Source organism: Centropristis striata, chromosome 11, assembly GCF_030273125.1.
Source record: "Centropristis striata isolate RG_2023a ecotype Rhode Island chromosome 11, C.striata_1.0, whole genome shotgun sequence".
In the NCBI taxonomy this organism is placed as follows: domain Eukaryota; kingdom Metazoa; phylum Chordata; class Actinopteri; order Perciformes; family Serranidae; genus Centropristis; species Centropristis striata.
The window spans coordinates 13,667,208-13,687,716 of NC_081527.1; the positions used below are offsets into that span (position 1 = coordinate 13,667,208).

The following is a 20,509-nucleotide window of genomic DNA, read 5'->3' on the forward strand; positions in this document are numbered from 1 at the left end:
TAGCCAACTCATATGTCTTTTTGCAATTTCATTCTACAGTGCAACTAAGAGTCTTGTGTTTTTAAGTTGCAGAAAATACTGTATGAGATTGCACACAGGATGTTAGGAACTGCACTTTCCTTCTGAGATATTGTGGTGCCATCTAGTGGAATAATTTAGCAAATAGAGTTCATTTGCATTAACAGAAATCTCTGTTTTGATTTATTTTCCTTAATCATGTTTTTTTTGTGCAGTTAAGGGAATATTAATCAGATTGCTGTCGGGTTGTTTTGATAAGACATCTCAAACTTTTTTAATTTGGCAAAATCATTTATATTTATTGTGCACTGAAGTGAAAATCGATCAAAAAGGTGCTTGTTTATACATTTTAAAATTGGCTTTTTTTTCTTTATTTTACATCTATTTTTTCAGCTGGTGTGTGAATCTGGATAGTTTACAAAAATATTACAAAAACACAATATACACAATATAATTTTTATTTTCTTTTACACAGTGATAAGCTACGAACACTGTTGCCTTCAAACAGGCAGGTTGTCTTCAGCAGACTCAAATAACAGTAATATGTTACAGCAGTGCTTATCGACACAGTCAGGAAGTCTAATTATGGTCAAGTCTCGCCATGTATGGAAGGAGGAGGGTACTACTGCCTGCGACAACAGTACATACATTTTCTTACATAATTGAATAAAAATCTGAGGTTATTTCAGTTAAGCTCAGTTTGTTTAATTTGGTCGTTCATGGTTGTTTTCCTTTTTCTCACACAGCCAACATGCTTATAGCTGGTTTAGACTTTCTTTTGGGTCTTATAACAACAAATGGGAGGTTACACCTTTTGACGATTTGACAAATAGGCAGGACAGAAACATGTCTCCCAATCACACATCAATATGCATGCAAACACATGCACACACAGAGACATAAGGGCACGTACAGACTTACATGCATGTGCTTGAGCACACACACTTTATCTACACTTTACAAAAGATAATTCGATTTTTTTTTTCAATTTGTCTTTTCATATCTCGGTTCTAAATCCTGAAAACATGTAAATGCATGGTTGCTCTCTTGTTTTAACTCTGCTTCCAAGATTTACACACAATAAAACGATAAAATACTCTGTTTTAAGTTTTATATATGTATATATTAGTTGTTTTTCCATGTGACCGAAATATCAAAAAAAGTTATGAAAATAAGAGTTTGTCAATAAGGCATTTTGAACACAACCATTCATTGTTAGATATGTGGACCACCACACACTGCTGGACAAACAGAACACTGTGTATACAAACATTTAACTGAGTGATTTCAAACAATAACTGCTGACAAAATATTAAAACATATATATACGATTCCAGCCACATGTACATTGATAAAGTGCTAAAATAAAATTATATACAGCTTTGACATGCCCCTAGTGAAAAATAACTGCATGAATAAATTCTGAAGTTTATGCATTAGTCAAAAAGAGAAGTCAATAACACGTATATATGTCCATATTGCATAGCCAGAGCTGGCACAGTGCAGCGTGACTCATGAACACTAAAACCCTCGGCAGCCGGCAGCAGGGCTGCAACAATGCCATTCACAGTGCCACTCAGCTGATTGTACCGCTTGATTTAACTTCATTTCTCCGCTTGATGTCAGTCAGATCGTCCAGGAATTGATGCTTTATGATTTATTTTTGCATAATATTTTGAGTCATATTTTTGTTTGAATGTATGTGGGTGCATGAATGATTGTATTGTTGTATACTTGAATGCTTCGAAGTTCATTCCTTCAGTCTCAGTTGGCAAAGCAAGCCTCCACATGCAGTTTGGCCAGCCAGCATTAATTCTCATAATGTCCTGGTGGCTTTGTTATTAAAACCTCACAGCTTCTGTATATGGAGACAGCCTCTGGCTCCACCCATCACTGCTGTCTCCACTGTGAGTTACTGAAAGAGAGAGGGAGAGGATCAGTAGGAGAAACGATAACAGAAGAATGCATTATGACTGTTTTCTTTGTTTCATTTAACTGGATCTTGGGCTCACTCATTACATTTTTAAACAGTTTTATTTTTCGTTATAACAATGTTTATGTGTCCCTCTTGGCCAGGTTAAGGAGATTTTAATTCTAATGAGACTTTTAATTGGTTAAAAAAAAGATACATGCATAATAGCAAATAAATCCAATAGATGTTTGTTCACTCATAACTCATCTCTAAGGTGTGATTTAAAGGTAAATATCAAATTAATTAGACACTTACTGTCTCACTCTCCCCATCTGAGCCCCGTCTGGACTCGTAGTGCAGAGGAGAGTACACCCAGCCCCGATCCTCCTGACTCTGCTGTAACACAGCCAGCAGAGGGCAGCAGAAGAGGAGAGGAGACAAGAAGGGGCAAATGAGACAGGAGTTGGGGAAAGATCCACTTATAAAGGTATTTCTCTGCTCATTATTCTTAAGAGGACGATTTTCTAAGGAAAATCAACAGGGGCTGCGTTTGGAGAGTTGACATAATCTGAATGTTCTGGAAAAGATTTATGAAATTTGACTTTAAAATGATTTTTTTTTCAACACACAGTTTTCTGCCAAACTCAGAACAGTTTTGGTAATTTCACATCAGAAATGTCTTTATTTAAATTCTTGATTTGCCTTTTCTCAATGGTTTGAAGTGTGCTGTGCATTAATCTGAATTTACAAACATTTTAATTAAAATCTGATGACAGTTTGGGGCTGTTTGCTTATGATGCCCATTAGATCAAACCACAGCCACACAGTCCCAATGACAGTACAACTCACTAAATTATTCATAAGACTGTTTTCACCCCAAAACTTTAACGTAATTGCTACTTATTTAGTAATGAATATTTAATGTTGAATATTTGAAACCATGGTTTTTCAGGGTTTTAAAAATGTGAAAAGTTCAACTTTAATAAACAGCTGATTTCCAGCGTCATTGAGACAAACAGTGACACCATTAATCAGCTTGTGTACTTGAGTGGAAGCTTGAGGGATCACTAAAAGCACAAAGCTAATGCAAGCTAACTAAATTAAGTAACTGCAGGTCCTGAAACATTTGAATTACTCTAACATAAAGATGCATGCTTCATTTAAATGCACATGGTGGCCCTTCAGAAGCTACAGTTATAAATATGCAATGTCTTTTTTGCAGACTTTAACACTAAATAAGTCATGTGAAATGCACTGTAGCTTTACTTTGAAGTACTTCTGAAGATCCATAAGCAATTGTGCTTGGGATAAAGTCCCAAAAGAAGCAGCAATGCAATGGAACAAATGACTCCTAACTACTGTGGTGGTGACTTACATTGTAACTTGAGCTAGAGTTTAGCTTACGACGGCCAAGAACTGGAGAGTACACCCAATATCTGCCATCTGCATACTGATGGATGGATGGACACACAAATGCACATAATGTGTGCAGATGAAAATGAAGAGAATTGAAAGAGTTGTTACACAATGGAGGAGGAGGATGAGGGAAGATGGAAGCAGTTATGATCAAGGAGAGAGAGTGAGAGAGAAATAGAAAATGAATGGTGTAGAAAATATTCAAACAAAGACAGAGAATTATGTAGAATTGTGATGCATGACAGTGACAGGATGCATGAATGCAGATCAACAGATATAAATACATCATGCTGTGCAGTAAAGACAGCCCCAGTGTTTCTTGCTGATACATAAAAAAGCATGGAATATGACCAGTGGTAGCCTTGTGCTTTGGAAAAAAGCATTTTGGACAGCGAGAGCAGCCCCATATTACATGCACACTGCAACACCCACACGCATACACACACACACACACACACACACACACACACGCACGCACACTCCCCCCTCACCATCATAACTCTATCACGCTGTCCTGACTGGGCCACTGCAAGAGACCCAGTAGATCAAAGAAAAACAGGAGAAGGAAAATGATCTTGACTCTCTGGAAGAGGGCGAACAACAAAACAACAGCAAAGAGAACTTTCTCCAGTGCACTGAGCAGTTTGTAATAACGTGTACTAAGACAGTAGGTCCAGTTAAAGGGGACCTATTATGCTTTTCCTTTTTTTCCTCTCATCTACATAATGTTACAATTTCAGATGTTCACAGGCCATAGTGTCAAATAATGCAGTAAACATGTATCCCTGTGAGCAAAAACTGGTTTTGAACACTTTGATTCCAGTATATTTTTTTCGAGTTCCTATATATGGTCTGCTTTGTTAATTTCTCACAAATTTGGGATCATATTTGAATTTGTAGTCTTTGCTTTAGAAGCTTTTTTTTTGCCTAGAAGCTTTTTTGCTACTTTGCTTCTTTGCTACAGAACTGTTCCAGTTATTCTACTGCTTCATTATGTAGCTGCACGCTAACATCAAGGAAACATGTAGTCTCGATTGCCATGTTGCTTATTTCTCCCTAATTTCAGATCACATTCCTGCTGGAACTTGTTAAATTGTGTTGCTTTTGGTTTATAAGCTTTATTGGTGATATTTCACAGTAAAGAAAGACAGAGAAGACCCAGAAATATGGCCAATCAGAGAACACTGGGCTATTTGGGGAGTTGGGCTTAAAGATCCAAATTACTTGTATGAATTAATCTGAAAATGTAATAATAGGTCCTCTTTAAAAAAAAAAAAAAATCATTGTTACACAAAAAGCTTTTTCAAAACAGATGATAATAAGTCTTACTTTGTCTGTTTTCTAGGCTCATTGCAGTTCAACTTTCACTTAATTTTGTTCTGTTTTACTACTTTAAAACTGGCATATTATCTAGTTTCTAACATCTTTAGCCAAAAGACACAAGTACTGACACATGAAAATGGGGACTTACAAAGTAGATGTCAGACACCTGCACCTCGCCATCCAGTGAGTTGTGGCTGCTGGACACAGACAGCTGATTGCACGCTGGGCGCGGCGCCTGCTGAGGCACCTGGGGGCTCGGAGGGTGGGAGGCGGGAGGGGTCGAGGGGAGATGGTGAGAGGAGCTCTGGGTGGAGGAGTGAGAAGTCGCAGGGCAGATGGGAGTAAATGCTGAGCCAGGTGGGAGGGTGGAGGTGTTCAGAGCTGAAGTGGGAAGTGTGGATTGCACAGCTGACGGAGAGATTGGAGAAGAATGAGCGGAAGACTGAGCAGTGGTAGGAGAGGTGAGTGGTTTGGTGGACGGACGGATGGATGAAGAAAGTGTGGAGGATGATTGGCCGGTTGAAGGAGCAGCGGAGGAGGAGGGCACAGTGGAAGGAGGAAGAGTGGAGGAGGAATGTGCAGAGGATGGACTGAGAGAGGGAGGGGTGGATGGAGGGATGGCATGAGGCTGATGATCAGGTGACAGATGGCTGGGAGAGGTCATTCCTGTCATCTGTGTGAGCTCCGTGCTCTTTGGGATTTTACTGTATGAATACAAAAACACTGTTAGAATACATTTACACAGGCAGATATGGACATTATTGTACTAGCATGTTACTGCTTTATGTACCTGAGCTCCACCTCCACTGTAATGGTGTCCTGCTTTTCCCCATGAACCTCAACTACCTCTCTCTGTGCTCTGAAAGTATACAGCACCATACAGGGTGTGATATCAGCAAGAAAGAAGAGCGCACACAATATCATCATTAACGATACATCGTTGAATATTCATGCAATTATTCTCACCTGGCCACACTCGGGGAAAGCATTTGTCTCCTGTAGCGTGGGTGCTCTGGTGTATCGAAGGGGGTGGTGGGTAAGGAGTTGTTAGAGGAGAGCGTGGTGGCGATAGAAGCTGTGGTAGCATCTTCAAAGGAAGGAGGAGTGCAGGGGGGCTCTCTCCCTGGTGTACATAATTAACAAAGAAATATAAAGAGAGAGATCATGAAAAATATGCAAGAGATAAAAATATACTACAAAAACAATGCTGTACATGTGATAAAGAGTTTTAAATTCAGTTGGACATTGGGGTTGTTTGCATGACTTTGACTTCATATGAGCACATTCTCACCTCCATTATGAGTATTGATGTGGGTAGTACATGCTCCTACACCTAACATTACGCTTTTCTAAATATATATGAGTGAAAATCAAGACTTGATTTGTGAAAGTTTTACTTTTACTTTGATTCAGTTGCTCCTATACTGCTGCTGCGCTGCAATTCCTCCACAGGGATCAATAAAGGCTCACTTCATTTCATTTAAAGAGAAAATGGGGCTCTCAGCTGCAGACAATTAAAGCTAATAGTGCACCAAGCTCAGACACAATGCAACAAGGGAGAACTGGCACTCACCAGTTCACTCTTTATTTTCTATTTTATTTTAATTTGCACAGAAATTTCCTCACTGGTTTTGATCGGGGCAGCTTGCCTTGAAGAAGGCTTTTTTTGGAAGTTCAACTCAGCTCAGCTCCTATAATAAATATAAGCATCAAAATCAATGTTGTTGCTCATCATTGACATATGCCAGACTATACTAGCATATCGTCACCCTGTTAAAATAAACACAACTCATTTTTTCAAGTTTTACAGGAAACACAAAAAATGTCCTCAAAACTGTAACATATGACATTTATCGATCATTTCACTCAAAAAGGATGTAACAAAGGATGGCTATTGGCATAGTAATAACACTGTGTGTAAATAATGTAACTTAAGATAAATAAATGACTTAGGCATTTTTTTGAACATGCCTTCGTGAATTAAGCAAGATATGGTAACACTTTATTTTGAAGGTGTCTACACGCTCATGTCACTTTTATGTAGACACCTTAGAGTAAAGTGTTACCAATATTAGTGTCAACAATAAAACACTGATAAACTAAACTGATAACTAAACAATCTCCCTCTAGCTCTTCTTTGTTGGGTTCTTATCTGATGCCTATGAATGTGGCAAATTGTCAAAGAAGTGATGATCTTAAAGGGGTAAAATCACATGATCTGATCAACTGAGGATGTAGGCAATTTTACCATAGGTGGCCAGCGTCATGAGGAGATGATTTAGGCAAGAAAAACAATTTTGACAAAAATGACTTAGGCGATTATTTTAACAGTGTGACGCTTTAGTATACAAAAATATTCTGTTTTGATAAGAAAAAAAACATCAGTGGCATTATTTGAACAAACTTGCTTTTAAAGGGTTACATTTTTTTTAAAGAGTGAATATTTGGTAGTTATGATCAGGACTTAAGTTGGTAAAAAAAAATTCACTCAGTGAAAGTGGAAAATAATTTCAATATAATAATTGCATTTTGTTAATTTATAGAAATTAACTATTAACATTTTTCTATTTTTGAAGGCATTCTTATTTTACAGGCATCTTTCACACCTGCCTAAAACTTTTGCACAGTACTGAATATGTTTACTATATGTATACTGTACATTTTCATCTTCTAGGAACAACTTTTTTAAAGTGAGGCACGAGGGCTGAGCACATCCCATTTGCACTTTGAATGAAAAACCACTTTGTGTAAAATGTCATGACTGTATATCATTGTGGACTTATGGAGTTTACAACAAGTGAACTACCATTGTCTTCCAGCATGGGGAAGCTGCGGGCTCCTCGTAGGTTCTCCAAGTTGTCCAGGTTTTCCTGCCTCTCATCAGTAAGTGAGGGACGCTGCCCAGTGGAACCAGCACTGGACTTGGACATGAGAGCCCCTCGTCCTCTCTTAGATGGAGACGATCTCAATGCTGTGAAAGCAGGGGATAGTTCACATGTACTCTCATTCCAAAAAGTAAAACGTCTGAATAATTAATACAGAGGAAACAGAATAATTCTGCATTGTTGGAAGTACAGTCATGGAAAAAATGATTAGACCACCTGTGTTTTCTCCTATTTCTTGTTCATTTCAATGCCTGGTACAACTAAAGGTACATTTGTTTGGACAAATATAATGATAACAAAAAAAAAGCTCATAAGAGTCTAATTTAAGAGCTGATATCTTTTAGCGCTTAAATTAAACTCTTGTAAGCTATTTTCCTTGTTATCATTATATTTGTCCAAACAAATGTAGTTTTAGTTGTACCAGGCATTAAAATGAACAAGAAATTGAAGAAAAAAGTGGTCTAATAATTTTTTACATGACTGTATATGGCTCATGCACATCTGTAAACTCACAGCTGCTCTTCCTGAAGACTGTGGTGCTGCAGAATTTGAAGAACCTCTCAGCATAGAAACCAGGTCGGTGAACTGACACTGTGTCCTGTAGGTTAATTAAAAAAAGAGACAGAGTGAGAACAAATTTAATGATGTTGCACTTTCATATATAAGGCCAATCCAGGTGCTGAACCTATTACTTAAAATGTGGCCAAAAATCCAATTTATGGAGGTTTGTTTTGTCTGGATACAGATTATTATCTTACATTACAAAAGAGTAATATGGAAGCTACCCACCCCGTCATGGATGAGAGACTTCCAAGAGTGCTCCAGTTTCTTGATCATCCTGTCAGACAAGACAATTGAATTATTTAGTTAAACTCATTCTGTGTCTTACTTTGGTTACCTGGCAACTCTGATCCAGTCCCACTTGCATTTTTGATGTGCATCTTAAGATCTGTTTTAAAAGACTAGATTTTATGCTTGACACCACACATATTTCTCACATCCACACCTGTGCTGATACTAGCTGTTATGTTTTCCTCCATTAGTATTTAATTAAAAACAGTATGACAAGTCTGGGATTGCTTTTTCCCCAGTGATCTCTCTCCATCTTTTAGTATTCCTTGCAGACACATAACGTCTGGATTACTGTCAGCCTAAACCTCATCATTTCCTGACTTTAAAGCCGGAGAGAAATCCTTGTCATTTAATCTGTCTGATGAAAAGTAGTGCAACCTTACGCAGTGCATCAGACTGAGGAGGCATTAGAGGTTTAGGGTGATGTGTAGAGATTCGAAAAAACAATGTCATTATTAAATCAACTTTTATACTTTGGACTCATTACAATGAAAATATGATACCCTGGTTGAGATGATGCAGACAAACAGCAGTTTTTTTTTCAAATTTTAAACACATTTTACATGAATCCTGAAGCTTAAGTGTTCTAAGGAGGATGTTGCAGCTTTCTTTTCCCTACCTATCTAAGTGTATTCATTAATTTGACTTGTTGGAAGTGCAGAGAAGATGTCTGACATTACTCTGTAACTCTGAAGGCTTTGTTTATGCCGAAAGCATAACCAGCAGAATTTTTCAATTTAGAGTTTTAAAGCTGACATATTATTTAAAAAACGAACTTTTTCAGTACATGTGGATATACACTTGGCAACCAAGTCAGTTTTTTGTATAATATTTGAACATTAAAGCATGTAAAGTGAATGCGAGCAACCAGTCTGTCTCTAAAACTGTCTGCTCATCCTCAAAATAAAGAGAAAGACTTCAGTGGGGTCGTGTAATTGCAACTTCATATTTCATTAAAAATTCTCAAGCAGCTCCTGCATATGATGGAAACACCTAAGACTTTCAAGAGGGTCGCAGGTTCGAATCCGGCTTTTGTGGGAAGAAGCTGGATTCAAACCTGCTTGTGTGTGGAGTTTGCATGTTCTCCCAGTGTCAGCGTGGGTTCTTTTCGGGTCCTCCGGTTTCCTCCCACTGTCCAAAAAGGCTTAATCTTAGGCTTAATTGGTGACTCTAAATTGCCCACAGGAGTGAGTGACAGCATGAATGGTTGTCTGTTTCTATGTGTCAGCCTGATCTGTCCCGGGTGTACCATGCCTCTCCCAAAATGTCAGCCGGGATTGGCTCCAGCCCCCCGCAACCCGACTTTGGATAAGCAGTTACAGATAGTGAATGAATGAATAAAGTCTGTAAACATGTTCTACTAGAAACTAGAAACCAAAAATATAAAGACTATGAACCTAAAAATGAGCATAAAATGTCCCCTTTAAAGCAACTTAGTAAATATCCCAGAGATTCTAGTGGCACAAGGTTAGAAACGCAATGTTGATGTTGAACCATCTCAATACGGTTTGAGAATATTTACATTGATATGTATTCATTTCCATATATTGTCGCCTACCTGTAGGACTGCAGGATGTCAATGATTCCAATGAACAGCAGGAGGCGCTCTCCTTTACTACCCCTTGCTGGAATACCACCCATACTACAGACAGAAAGCAGATTATTACTGTGATTTGTAACTGTGACGTGATGATAAGGGCGCACATTATAAAACGGTGACCTACGTATCATCATGATCCAGTGTGTCCCTGCATGTAGAGCCTCCCTGAATAGACTCCATGGCGGTGGAATACAAGGCTCTCTGAGCCGCGCGCTTCTTTTCATCCCCACCTCCTGGCGGTGAGCCCTGAGGCTGGTGCTCTCGCTCTGCTTGGGTCTTGTTGTGGACCCCAAGCAGCAAACTGTAGTCCATGATCTTAAAACTTTCCAGAACCTGCCGTGAAAGACACACGGTATGGAAATTTAAAAATGATATACAGTCATGGAAAAAAATATTAGACTATTGTTTTCTTCAATTTCTTGTTCATTTTAATTCCTGGTACAATTAAAGGTATATTTGTTTGGACAAATAATGATAACAACAAAAATAGCTCAAAAGAGCTGATATCCAGCCATTTTCCAAGATTTTCTTGATAATAACCAAAATCATTATCGATAAATCCATAGAAAATGGCTAGTTATCAGCTCTTAACTTAAAGTCGAGCTATTTTTGTTGTTATCTTTATATTTTTCCAAAACATGTACCTTTAGTTGTACCAGGCATTAAAATGAACAAGAAACTGAAGAAAACAAGGGGGATCTAATACATTTTTCCATGACTGTATTACAATATTTTACAAGCTTCTGAGGTAGTTTACAACATTGTTAATGTATGTTGATTGTTGATTTTACTGCCCACAGCATGGCAAAAATTAACACATGCATTAAAAATACATGAGCCACTTTTGCTCCCTTCTCTTCCTCTGCTCTTCAACTACTGAGCAAACAGTTAAATAGTTAATGTGCGGTTGCTTATGCTGCTGTTTAAAATAAATTGCCCACTACTTTTACAAAATGCTGTTCATACATCTCCGCCCTCTTTTCTTTCTTACCAGACAGTCTCTCTGCAGAGTTTTGAGCAGAGCACTGTATGTGTCCTGGTCCAGAGTGAGGCCTTCAGGAACGTCACTCAAAAAGTCCAGGTCTTTAAAAGTGGGTTTGGACTTCTCTTTTTCCTTCTTGGATGCTCGCCTCTTGTACGTGGAGCCCTTTAGATCAAACTTGAGGTGCATGCGTACAGAGCGCGGTAAAATATTGTTCATCACAACAACTCTGATGTTCTTGCCCCCGCACTGGACACAGTAGAGGCCAAAAAACTTTGGCAGCAAAGTCCGAGGGTTCTGGTTCAAGTTCTGGTTCATGCAGCAGACATAGAGAAAGAGACAAGGGGAATAAAATCAATAAGGCATCTTGTTTCATGTGTTTCACCCAAAGTAGCATGCACCTTCGTGACACCTGCAGGCATCAGCCCACTCTGTGTCTCCTGCAGTTGCATGCTTAACCTGTTAAGGAGTACTTAGCCTTGGTCTTGGTCTGGGACAACCTCTCCACTTATATCTATTACAAAGTCACCTGCTGGCGTCACTGCTGACCGGGACTAACACAGCAGGATCAACAGGGATAAAGATGACTCGCAGTTTAAGGAGCTGCATTGCTCTTAAGCATGCACATGTCCTCAAACAGCCCGCATTATATTACTATTTTCCAATTTCTTCCTACAAGTTTTAGTATGTCTAGTTTTAAGTAAACAAATGTATCTATAGTTCCTACTGAATTGCACACACTAACAATATGTATTATATCAAAATAACATGCATATTAAAAATGTATAATGTACTAACAATTTGGAAACAGCTACTGAGTTGATTCGGAAGAGGAAAGGTATGGTGTAACTTACCATATAGTATCCAGGAAGGAGTTTCTGTAAAAACTCTGCTTCTTTGTGCATAACAGTTTTGATGATGAACTCATCATCGCGGGTAACGTAGAAAATGGAGCCACTAGCTCCTGGATTGGTCAACTCGATCAGTTGCTCATTACATAGAGAATACTGGACAGAGCACAGACATGAACAAAAAGGATTAAAAGAGAGACTTAAAGATACTATATGAAACTTTCAGATAATCATTGTTATTAATAACACAGGTGGCCGTTAAGTGAACTGCAGAAGGGATTTTGCTGATGATGTTGATCTAGGGCTTCACTAGATACGATTTTGTGTGTGGGTGTGTTTATGTGAGATTTGTGTAGTGAAGGTTTGTTGACAGAAACAGACTCCATTTCCCAGCTAATGTTAGCTAGTGTTGCAAACTGTCACAGGGGAGCTGAAGAGAGGCAAGACACATGGAAGCATGCATATAAATGTCACATCCTTTGTATTTACCCAAAGCCAGAGTCTTTTACATAGTAATCATATCACAGACTGTCATAGACAATCAAGAAAGTCGTGGAAGGTCTCAGTTTTTAAGCGTAACTTTACAATCCGTTCACACACTGGAATACATGTAAATTGGTTCACATAATACATTTGAATTTGGATCTCAAACTGGAGAAGTTGACAAACAATCTCAAAAAAAGATTACTTCAACATAGAACAGCCACAAACATGATTCATCTCTAACTTTCTCTGTTGGTTTTAAAGGAACAGTCTTTCCATCTGGTAAAGGTCTATGAAAATGTCATTTTTTGGGAGCTGTTTGTTTTGCCAGAGTTTCATCCTAACTTTACACTTCATGGGTACTGCAGGGCTGCACAGCACTGTTATTGTTGGATCCAATAAGGCTTTCGGATAGCCAACCAAAAGACTAATACATCTACCCACTCACATGGCATTGCTCACCAGCAGCAAAAAGAGAACTTTGTTTCAAGTGTGTATACAGTACTGAGTGCAAAAAGGCATTATGGGTGTGGGTGCAAAGATTTACACATCTAGAGGAGTGTAAACTGTACATTATGACATTACGCCCAATGCAGTATCAGCATATACAGTGAATTTACTCACTTAACTGTGGAAGTGTTACTTTCACTGGTTTCACTACACACATTGGTACTGCCCTCCTCCACCACCAACATAAACACATGCAGACACAAACCAGTCTGACTGTCTGCGGCTACTACTTGGAGTTTAAAAAAGAAGGCTTTAGTCTGCTAATCTCTCTCTGGCACAGGTAGAATGTGAGCTTAAACGTGCAGCGCATGTGTCTGTGCATACTGTATGTGTGCACCCTCACATGCAAAATATGTGAGGGCATGTGCAACTTTTTTTGTGTTTGGGTTAACAGTTTATTTTTATATCTATGGGCATTCATGTTCAAATGTTCAGCCTCAGAGCGGGAGAGGTCTTATGTGGCAGGGGGCATGTTTTCTTTCATAACTCCACTTACCATCAATTGAATGCTTTTGTAAACTTCACATAGTCTATATTTAGCCCGCTATTTTTGGCTTTGATACATTTTATAATCAATTAGACTCTCACTAATATATATATATATATATATATATATATATATATATATATATATATATATATATATATATATAGCACAATAAAAATATTTAAAATATCATAATATCTTTTGTGGTTATAAACAAGCAAATTGTAAAAATTTAATAAAAATGACTGTTGCCTGTTGCTAATAGCTGTTGGAATAAATAATACCCACCTACACTGCCTCAGTATGCTCTAGTCTAACCATATAATTAATACTAAGAACTGACAATTGTTTACTAGTTCAATAATACGACAATTAGTGAGTGTTCTGAGGCAAATTATGATGTGTAAATGTTCACTTCATTGCCAACGCTCTACGCAACAGAATAAGTATCTCACCAGGTAGTCATCTGGCCGGATCCCAAACAGCTCTCGGAAGTAGCGGAAGGCCACAGGGGCGTAGGTTTTAAACCTGAAGTCCGGGTAGTGGTGGGCTGGAGTGAGGTTACTGCCTTCACTGTATGGAGAAAGATGGGACCCAGGGGAGGTTTAAAAGCAGATAAGTGATTATATGAAATAGTTGCCACACACGTGAACAAACACACCTCCACTCACACAAACGCACCTGGGGAAAAAGATGCTTTCCACCACATAAAAGTCCTGCATCAGCACATCTCTCTCAGGCTTTGAGCTGAGGTTGCCCACAGTGTATCCAATACCCAGCTGGATGGCCCCTTGCAAGGCAGAGGAGGTAGTCTGGAGGCGGAGAACAGAGAAAAGAACAACAGAGTAAGGTGTGGGAGGAACGTAGCTGATGAAATCGTGACACCAAGCAAACCTACAAGCAGCGTTTAAGGCGAAAAGATAAAGACAAGTAGAGAGATAGATGGAGAGGAAAAGACTACCTTCTTGTATGTTGTCTCTCCGGAGGCATCAACCCTCCTGTGGCCGATCTTTTTCTCATGGCCCGGGCCTCCAAATGGGGACGGCATCTGTCACAAGGAAATAAAACACATATGGAAATGTATAGGGGATGTAGGTGCTGGTTATAATGTATATTGTATAGTCAGAGGTGTGGAACTGAGCCATGCAGCAAACCAATACAGATGAAAGAATAGAAGAAGAAAGCAACAGACAGGTGAGACAGACAGGTGTATAGTGTGAAGTAGCCTCTCACCTCTGTTATCTGAACCTTCTTGGCTGAATCTGTGGATAGAGACAGAGAGGGGAATAGGTTGAGAAATGTCTACATCGATACATTATTTAGCGTGATTTAGACATAAATGATTTAACAGCGAAGGCCAACTTTGGTATCAGACTCACACAGAGTTTGGTGATTGCTACCGAAATAAATATAAGCTATTTTTAGGAGTATGTGAGGTACAACACAATCAAATCAACCTTTCATTTAAGGCATTTTTATATGATTATTTCATCAAGTTAGCCTGAAACATCTGAAACCTTTTATTTAAATGAATACACTCCAGCATCAAGACAAACATGGAAGCTGTAGATAAATTCTCTGTATTTTTATAGAGAACTGTATAACGTTCAAACCTGATTCAAATAAGGTTGGGATGCTATGTAAATGTAGATAAAAACAGAATGCATCGTATTCAGAATAAGTGTACAAAATCCAAAAGTTTTCCTGTTTGAAAATGTTTTGAAAATGATAAAGGCTGTTATTTAGTGTACCAAAACTCTATTTGCTTGTTAATTTTTCATTCAAGTTGGGTTTTTTTAGGAAAATTAAGTATTTTGACTATCTTTGGGCATTCTTTTTTCAAATGTATGTCATGTATTTATTTTATGCAATGCAGACAGAGTGCTCTCTAAATACTGACATTGGTTGACCATTGAGTTGAACATATATTACTCCATGACAACAGGAAAAACCTACATGTCATAGTTTGTGTCTAGTTTTTTATTTATTTACTTTTATTATTATCTTTATTATTATTTGTGTATGTATGTTATTTGTTACTCTGAAAATTGACAATAAAAATATTTTGAAAAAAACAAACAGGTAAAACCTGGGTGAGATACATTTTTATACACATATCCACATGCCCCAGCTCAGGCGTCTTATTTTATCTGTAGTTTTTTTAAAAACACACAATACATTTATTGCACCAGATACAGCTACAAGCTAATTCTGCAACTTACCAAAGAAATTATAAACTTGTACCAAATAAATTGGTGGTCCACTCACCAGCAGAGAACTTCAATGCCTACAGGTTACCAATTGTTTGCTAATCCACAAAGACATGCAGCAAAAAGTTCCTGGCTATATCAAAACATGACATTCAGCAGTCAGACCACGGTAGAGAGCACTCAATGTTTTCTATTCCTGGATCCATGAGATTTGCACCAAGAAGGTAAAAACTCTATTGGATTGACTTCCCCCCTAATCTGAGTGCTGCCATTGGCTAAAGTCTCCAGATCGTATCACCGGCCAATCACACATGAGGATTAGGAAGAATCTTTCCCACTGACATGAAGGACATGACTGGCCTGTGAATGTTTGTGTCTGTGTATAAGAGAGGATGAGAGCAGGAAGGAAGGAAATTAATTTGGAAAACAGACAGTTCATAGTACCTCACATTACTATAAACTGCATGGTTTACATCATGCAAATTTCAGGTCGTGTGGGGGTGAAGATTAAGGAAGTGCAGCTGACAGGGCACGGATAATGAATCTTTAAGCCAAGGATAGCGCACACTGTAGCAGAGTTTACCATCACCAAAGCTGCGATTCATTACAATAATAGATGATATAGAGTGTAATACATATTAATAATGATGTGTTACTGTACATGCAAGCGATGAAAAAATGAAAGTCATCTAACTATAAAGCAAGGAATCTGTGTGTATGCATATCTGTTCATCTGATCTACTTCACACTAGGTGGGTGTATTAATGGGGACACAAGAGCGCAGTGTTAAATGTGGTGCAATTTGGCCAGATGGTGGCGCTATAAAAAATTACTTTTCTTTTTTGACCTGTAACTTTTGAACTGTAAGTCTCAGAAACATTTTTGGGGATTTCCGTGGGTACAGACGAAATATATCCATACAAGCCATGCCCTTCTGCATGTAGATACATTTTCCAAAATTTTTAATTGTGGTTAATTCTGTTTTTAGCTACTGCTCCTGCAAATATTGAGCAATTCTCACCTAATATGATCTTTTTGATGCGCTATACAGTTTTGCTATAGCTGGACCTTGATGTTTGCTGAAATGCTGTAGCTTATATTACAAAAAATATCTCATGAAAATGTTGAACTACTGCAACCACATCATGATGTCTGAGTGAACATGACAAATTTGGTGCCATTCAGCCAATAGGTGGTGCTGTAGCAGCATTGTCTAATTGTAAAGGATAGAATCTCTGTCTGTGTGTGTGTATGTATGACTGTACTTCACATTTCTCAACAACCATTCGTCCAGTTATCTTCACAGTAGGCTTGTGTCTAGTGTGAAGTCTGGCAGATCAGTGGTTCTCGAGAACGATGCAAGCAGCAATTCCAGGGGCCTAATCAGTTCATGCCAATTGGGTACTGCACCGGTACATTCTGAATTCTAAGAATAATTAACATATTTGACTAAAAGACCTGACAGCAAGGTACTATGGTCCTCTGGAGACATCTTAGTTTAGCATTTTAGCATGCTATCATTCACTAATAAGTGCTAGAGACAAAGTACAGCTGAAGCTGATGGAAATGTTTTGCAGGTTATTGGATGAATCCAAACTTTGACCTGATGATGGTGCTAGATCAGTGGTTCCCAAATGGTGTGCCATGAGACAAGTTCAGGTGTGCCGTGAAATTTTGTGACAACCATACACTATTAATGCAATATGACTAACAGCAGTATTGCCAAAATGAGTGCCTGCTAGTGGCAGCAGGAGATAATTGTGTCCTCATACCTAAATTTTAAACATGTGGTTAATGTTGTCAAGCGATCACAAATTGTTTAGCTTTAGACACAAAAAGAGTTAGATGGAGGTGCTGTGGCTTAGCTGGTTAAAGCACCTGTCGTGTAAACAGTGCCTCTGACTGCAGTCGACATCACTTGCACCTGCTAAAACAACCCATAATGAATCTGATCTAGGTTTAGGTCAAAGTATTTCCCAGTAAGGTGTTATAAAAGACAGTTTAAACAGTAAATAAATGCATGTAAATGCTGGAAGTGAAGTAGTTACGAGGACGACTTGACTACTGAAAGTGACATAGTTGTGTAAAACCGTGAGGCACGGAAGTTCAGTGACGTTTGAACCACATTGTTTACATTTGTTTTCACACAAACCCCGTTCTCCCTCGGATCTCCCCTAGCTGGCTAATTTTCCCCACTGGCTGGCTACTCCAGTGCAAAGCCCAGATGGTGTGCCTTGAGATTTATGCTTGCAACTTGGTGTGCCTTGGGCACAAAAAGTTTGAAAACCACTGTGTAGATAATGTACAACATTTCAAGGCAAGCCATCCTATAGTTGTTGAGACATTTCACTCTAAACCACAAAAAAAGTGAACCTCAGGGTGGCACCAGAGGAAAGTTAGACACCAAGTCATCCCCAATGTCTTTAGTTTTTGAGGGGTGGACAAATAGTACTGGACAAATTGTGAACAAACAAAATAAGTGGATCTTCATAATTTCCTTGTTTTTTGTGGGCCTTGTCATGCAGTGACAGGACACACGCGGCTGGCCACACCTGTAACCTGCAGATTAACACTGCAACAAAGCCTGTCAGGCGGAACAATGAGAAGGAGTATCCGGGGGCAGGCGCGCACACAAAGAGTCTCTGAGGGATTAGGGTCAGGCCAGAATAATGTGCCACTGAGCTGCCAGTGACAAACTCACTGAAGCATTTCTGATTACTATGTGAGCACCACGCTACCTGCAAGATGGTTTGTTTTGATCATGGTCATGGTAAAACACATTCACTGAGAGGTTGTTTAGATATTCTTTTAATAAAACATTTTGTCACAATGTTAAAATGAATATGCCTTAAGGCCTGTGTGTGTGTGTCGTGGCAAAGAGGATTAGATCTCCGCCTTATCAGCTGAGAAAGTGGCGGCCTGTTGCTGTGACATTAATGTGACACTAAACACAGAAGTAGATTTTTTTTTTCCCGGAGGCTCTCTGCGCACAAGCATAATCTGGCGGATTTAATAATAATCATGTGTGCACAAACATCCAATGTAACTGGATAAATATGAGAATGCACATGCAAAGACGACTTGTTTGACCTGATGAAGTGATGATCACATCTGCTTTCCTTCATTAACATTCACACATAAATATCATAAAGCTGTCATGCATGTTGTGTCGCAGCCTATTTGTGACCATGCTATCCACAGTGATGCTTAAAATTGATACCCACAAGGGATTAGTGTGTGGTTTATGTTATAATTCCATATCAGATTATGTAAAGCACTCTTCAGATTTAGCGAGGAAGAGGAAGCGAGAGAAGGCAAGAATTATGGAGACTGATAGAGGTTGAAAATAAGGGCAAAATGACACCGTGTGTAGGCATGCCCTTCTGATGCTGCACATACAAATGACTACTATATGTGTGTGTGTGTGTATAGATAGCTCCACACTCGTTTAGGTAGGATCTAACATTTACTGCCAGCAGCAGCAGGCCTAATGGGTCTGTGTGTACACATCCCTAATGTGCACCTTGTGTTTGTGCCAGCCTGCAGTGAGCCAATGACACTATGGGCAATTTACAACACAGCAGCGGTGACTTGAGTCTTGACACCGTTATCTAACCAAGCAATTTATTATTCATTCCCACAGTTTAGGTTCCTCCAACTAAAATGTTCCTGTATCTGCCAAAGTGGCAAAATATTGTTTTACCCTCTGTGTGCCACAGTTAGATCTGATTAATGGCAGGATGCTGCCCACTTATGTTCAACTTGCATCCCCAGTGCACCTGCTGTCATTGGTAGCTAGATGTGAGTAAGACCCCCCATGATGGGACTATTTAACCGGCGATAAACGACCCTATTGAAAGACATACGAACCGGTGTCCCCCAGGTCAAGGTGGAGACAGAGGCCGGCGGCCGCTTCCTCACTCGTCCTTCCGTCATTCCCGGTTTCCGCAGTCCCCCCGTCCATCTCCCGGACGGTTCCTGACGACGACGCGCAGCCGTATCCTTCCTCAATGAGAACGAGATGAGGCGGTTTGCGTTTCGAAATAATGTAGAAGTGCCGTCATGTCGTCTTCTTCGATATTTACTGCCACAATTACATAACTCCACGAATGTATATTTGTCGGTGTTTATGGGGAAACGCGGCGACACGTTCAGAGCCAGCGGTGCTGATCATCTCCGCCGCTACTGTGCGTCATCACTCTCACGCAACGGGTGCTGCGCGTGCAGCCACAGCATCATCTTACTAAGCTGACAGGAGTAACCGTTACAGCATCGTTGTAGCGGTGTCATATAACTTTAGATATACATGATACCTCTGGAGAGGGAGAAGTGTTTTAATAGTATATTTAATAAAGAACGCCCGCAAACGTACACTGTAATTATTTCAATCATCTCTATAAATTCTACAAAGAAAAACAAATTCAGTGCTTTTACTTTAAGATAGCGAATTTTCATGTAGAGCATTACTTAGTGATTGTTATGTGTCCTCAGTTTTGTATGTTAATTGAATCATTCGTTCCAAGTAATATTCACTAAACCAGTTCATTGGCTTAATTTGTTGATATTTCCAAGTAAAATGTAATTGAGGGACATCAGTGAATCTGCAATTTACTTGTATTTTCATAAAAAAAAAAAGTGGTTCTATTAAATAATTACTTAGAAACAGCCTGAGTAAAGATTACAAACACTTTCTGTGTGGAAAAACTTGCCTAGCTTTTTTTTAAGTAAATGTCACTCCAATTTTTTTCAGTGTAGTATGGCATCCCATTTCAGCCTCGAAAAGTAAGGGAAATTGGTGGGGGTAAAAAAAAGAAGAGTAATGGAACCCCTTATTACAGGTATCACTTGAATGGTAAAGCTGTCAATATATAAAACTACCAAATAAATGTACATAATTTAAAAAAATAAAATAGGCCTAGTGAAATGTAGTGAAGTATTAAGCAGCATAAAAATGGAAAAACTCTACTATAATTGTACAAT

General features: G+C 38.9%; 1 protein-coding gene across 2 annotated transcripts; it reads right to left on the reverse strand.

Moving 5' to 3' along the window:
• Positions 1-460: 460 nt before the first annotated feature.
• LOC131980618 (phosphatidylinositol 4-phosphate 5-kinase type-1 gamma-like) lies at positions 461-19,725 on the reverse strand. 2 transcript variants are annotated; one of them, XM_059344874.1, is made up of 17 exons: positions 19,400-19,725; positions 14,553-14,581; positions 14,281-14,367; positions 14,001-14,131; positions 13,775-13,892; positions 11,843-11,995; positions 10,998-11,297; positions 10,131-10,339; positions 9,965-10,048; positions 8,344-8,392; positions 8,068-8,152; positions 7,476-7,640; positions 5,636-5,792; positions 5,460-5,528; positions 4,818-5,373; positions 2,246-2,326; positions 461-1,933 (listed from the first exon to the last, which is right to left on the reverse strand). In XM_059344874.1, the coding sequence occupies exons 1-17, from the start codon at positions 19,491-19,493 to the stop codon at positions 1,931-1,933; spliced, it is 2,370 nt and encodes a 789-aa protein (XP_059200857.1). In that variant the 5' UTR covers positions 19,494-19,725; the 3' UTR covers positions 461-1,930. The 2 variants fall into 2 exon arrangements, with proteins under 2 accessions (XP_059200857.1, XP_059200858.1); XM_059344875.1 differs by lacking the exon at positions 461-1,933 and adding an exon at positions 3,838-3,872 and having other exon boundaries at positions 2,314-2,326; positions 19,400-19,724.
• Positions 19,726-20,509: the final 784 nt, after the last annotated feature.

Bases quoted from the DNA above. Each gene is read 5' to 3' on its own strand.
- LOC131980618 (XM_059344874.1), bottom strand. From the start codon at position 19,493: ATGGACGGGGGGACTGCGGAAACCGGGAATGACGGAAGGACGAGTGAG. The intron at 10,340-10,997 runs GTAAGAAAGAAA...CTTTCACGGCAG, and splicing joins CTCTGCAGAGAGACTGTCTG to GTTCTGGAAAGTTTTAAGAT. The intron at 2,327-4,817 runs GTAAGTCCCCAT...GCTGTGTTACAG, and splicing joins AGGTGTCTGACATCTACTTT to CAGAGTCAGGAGGATCGGGG.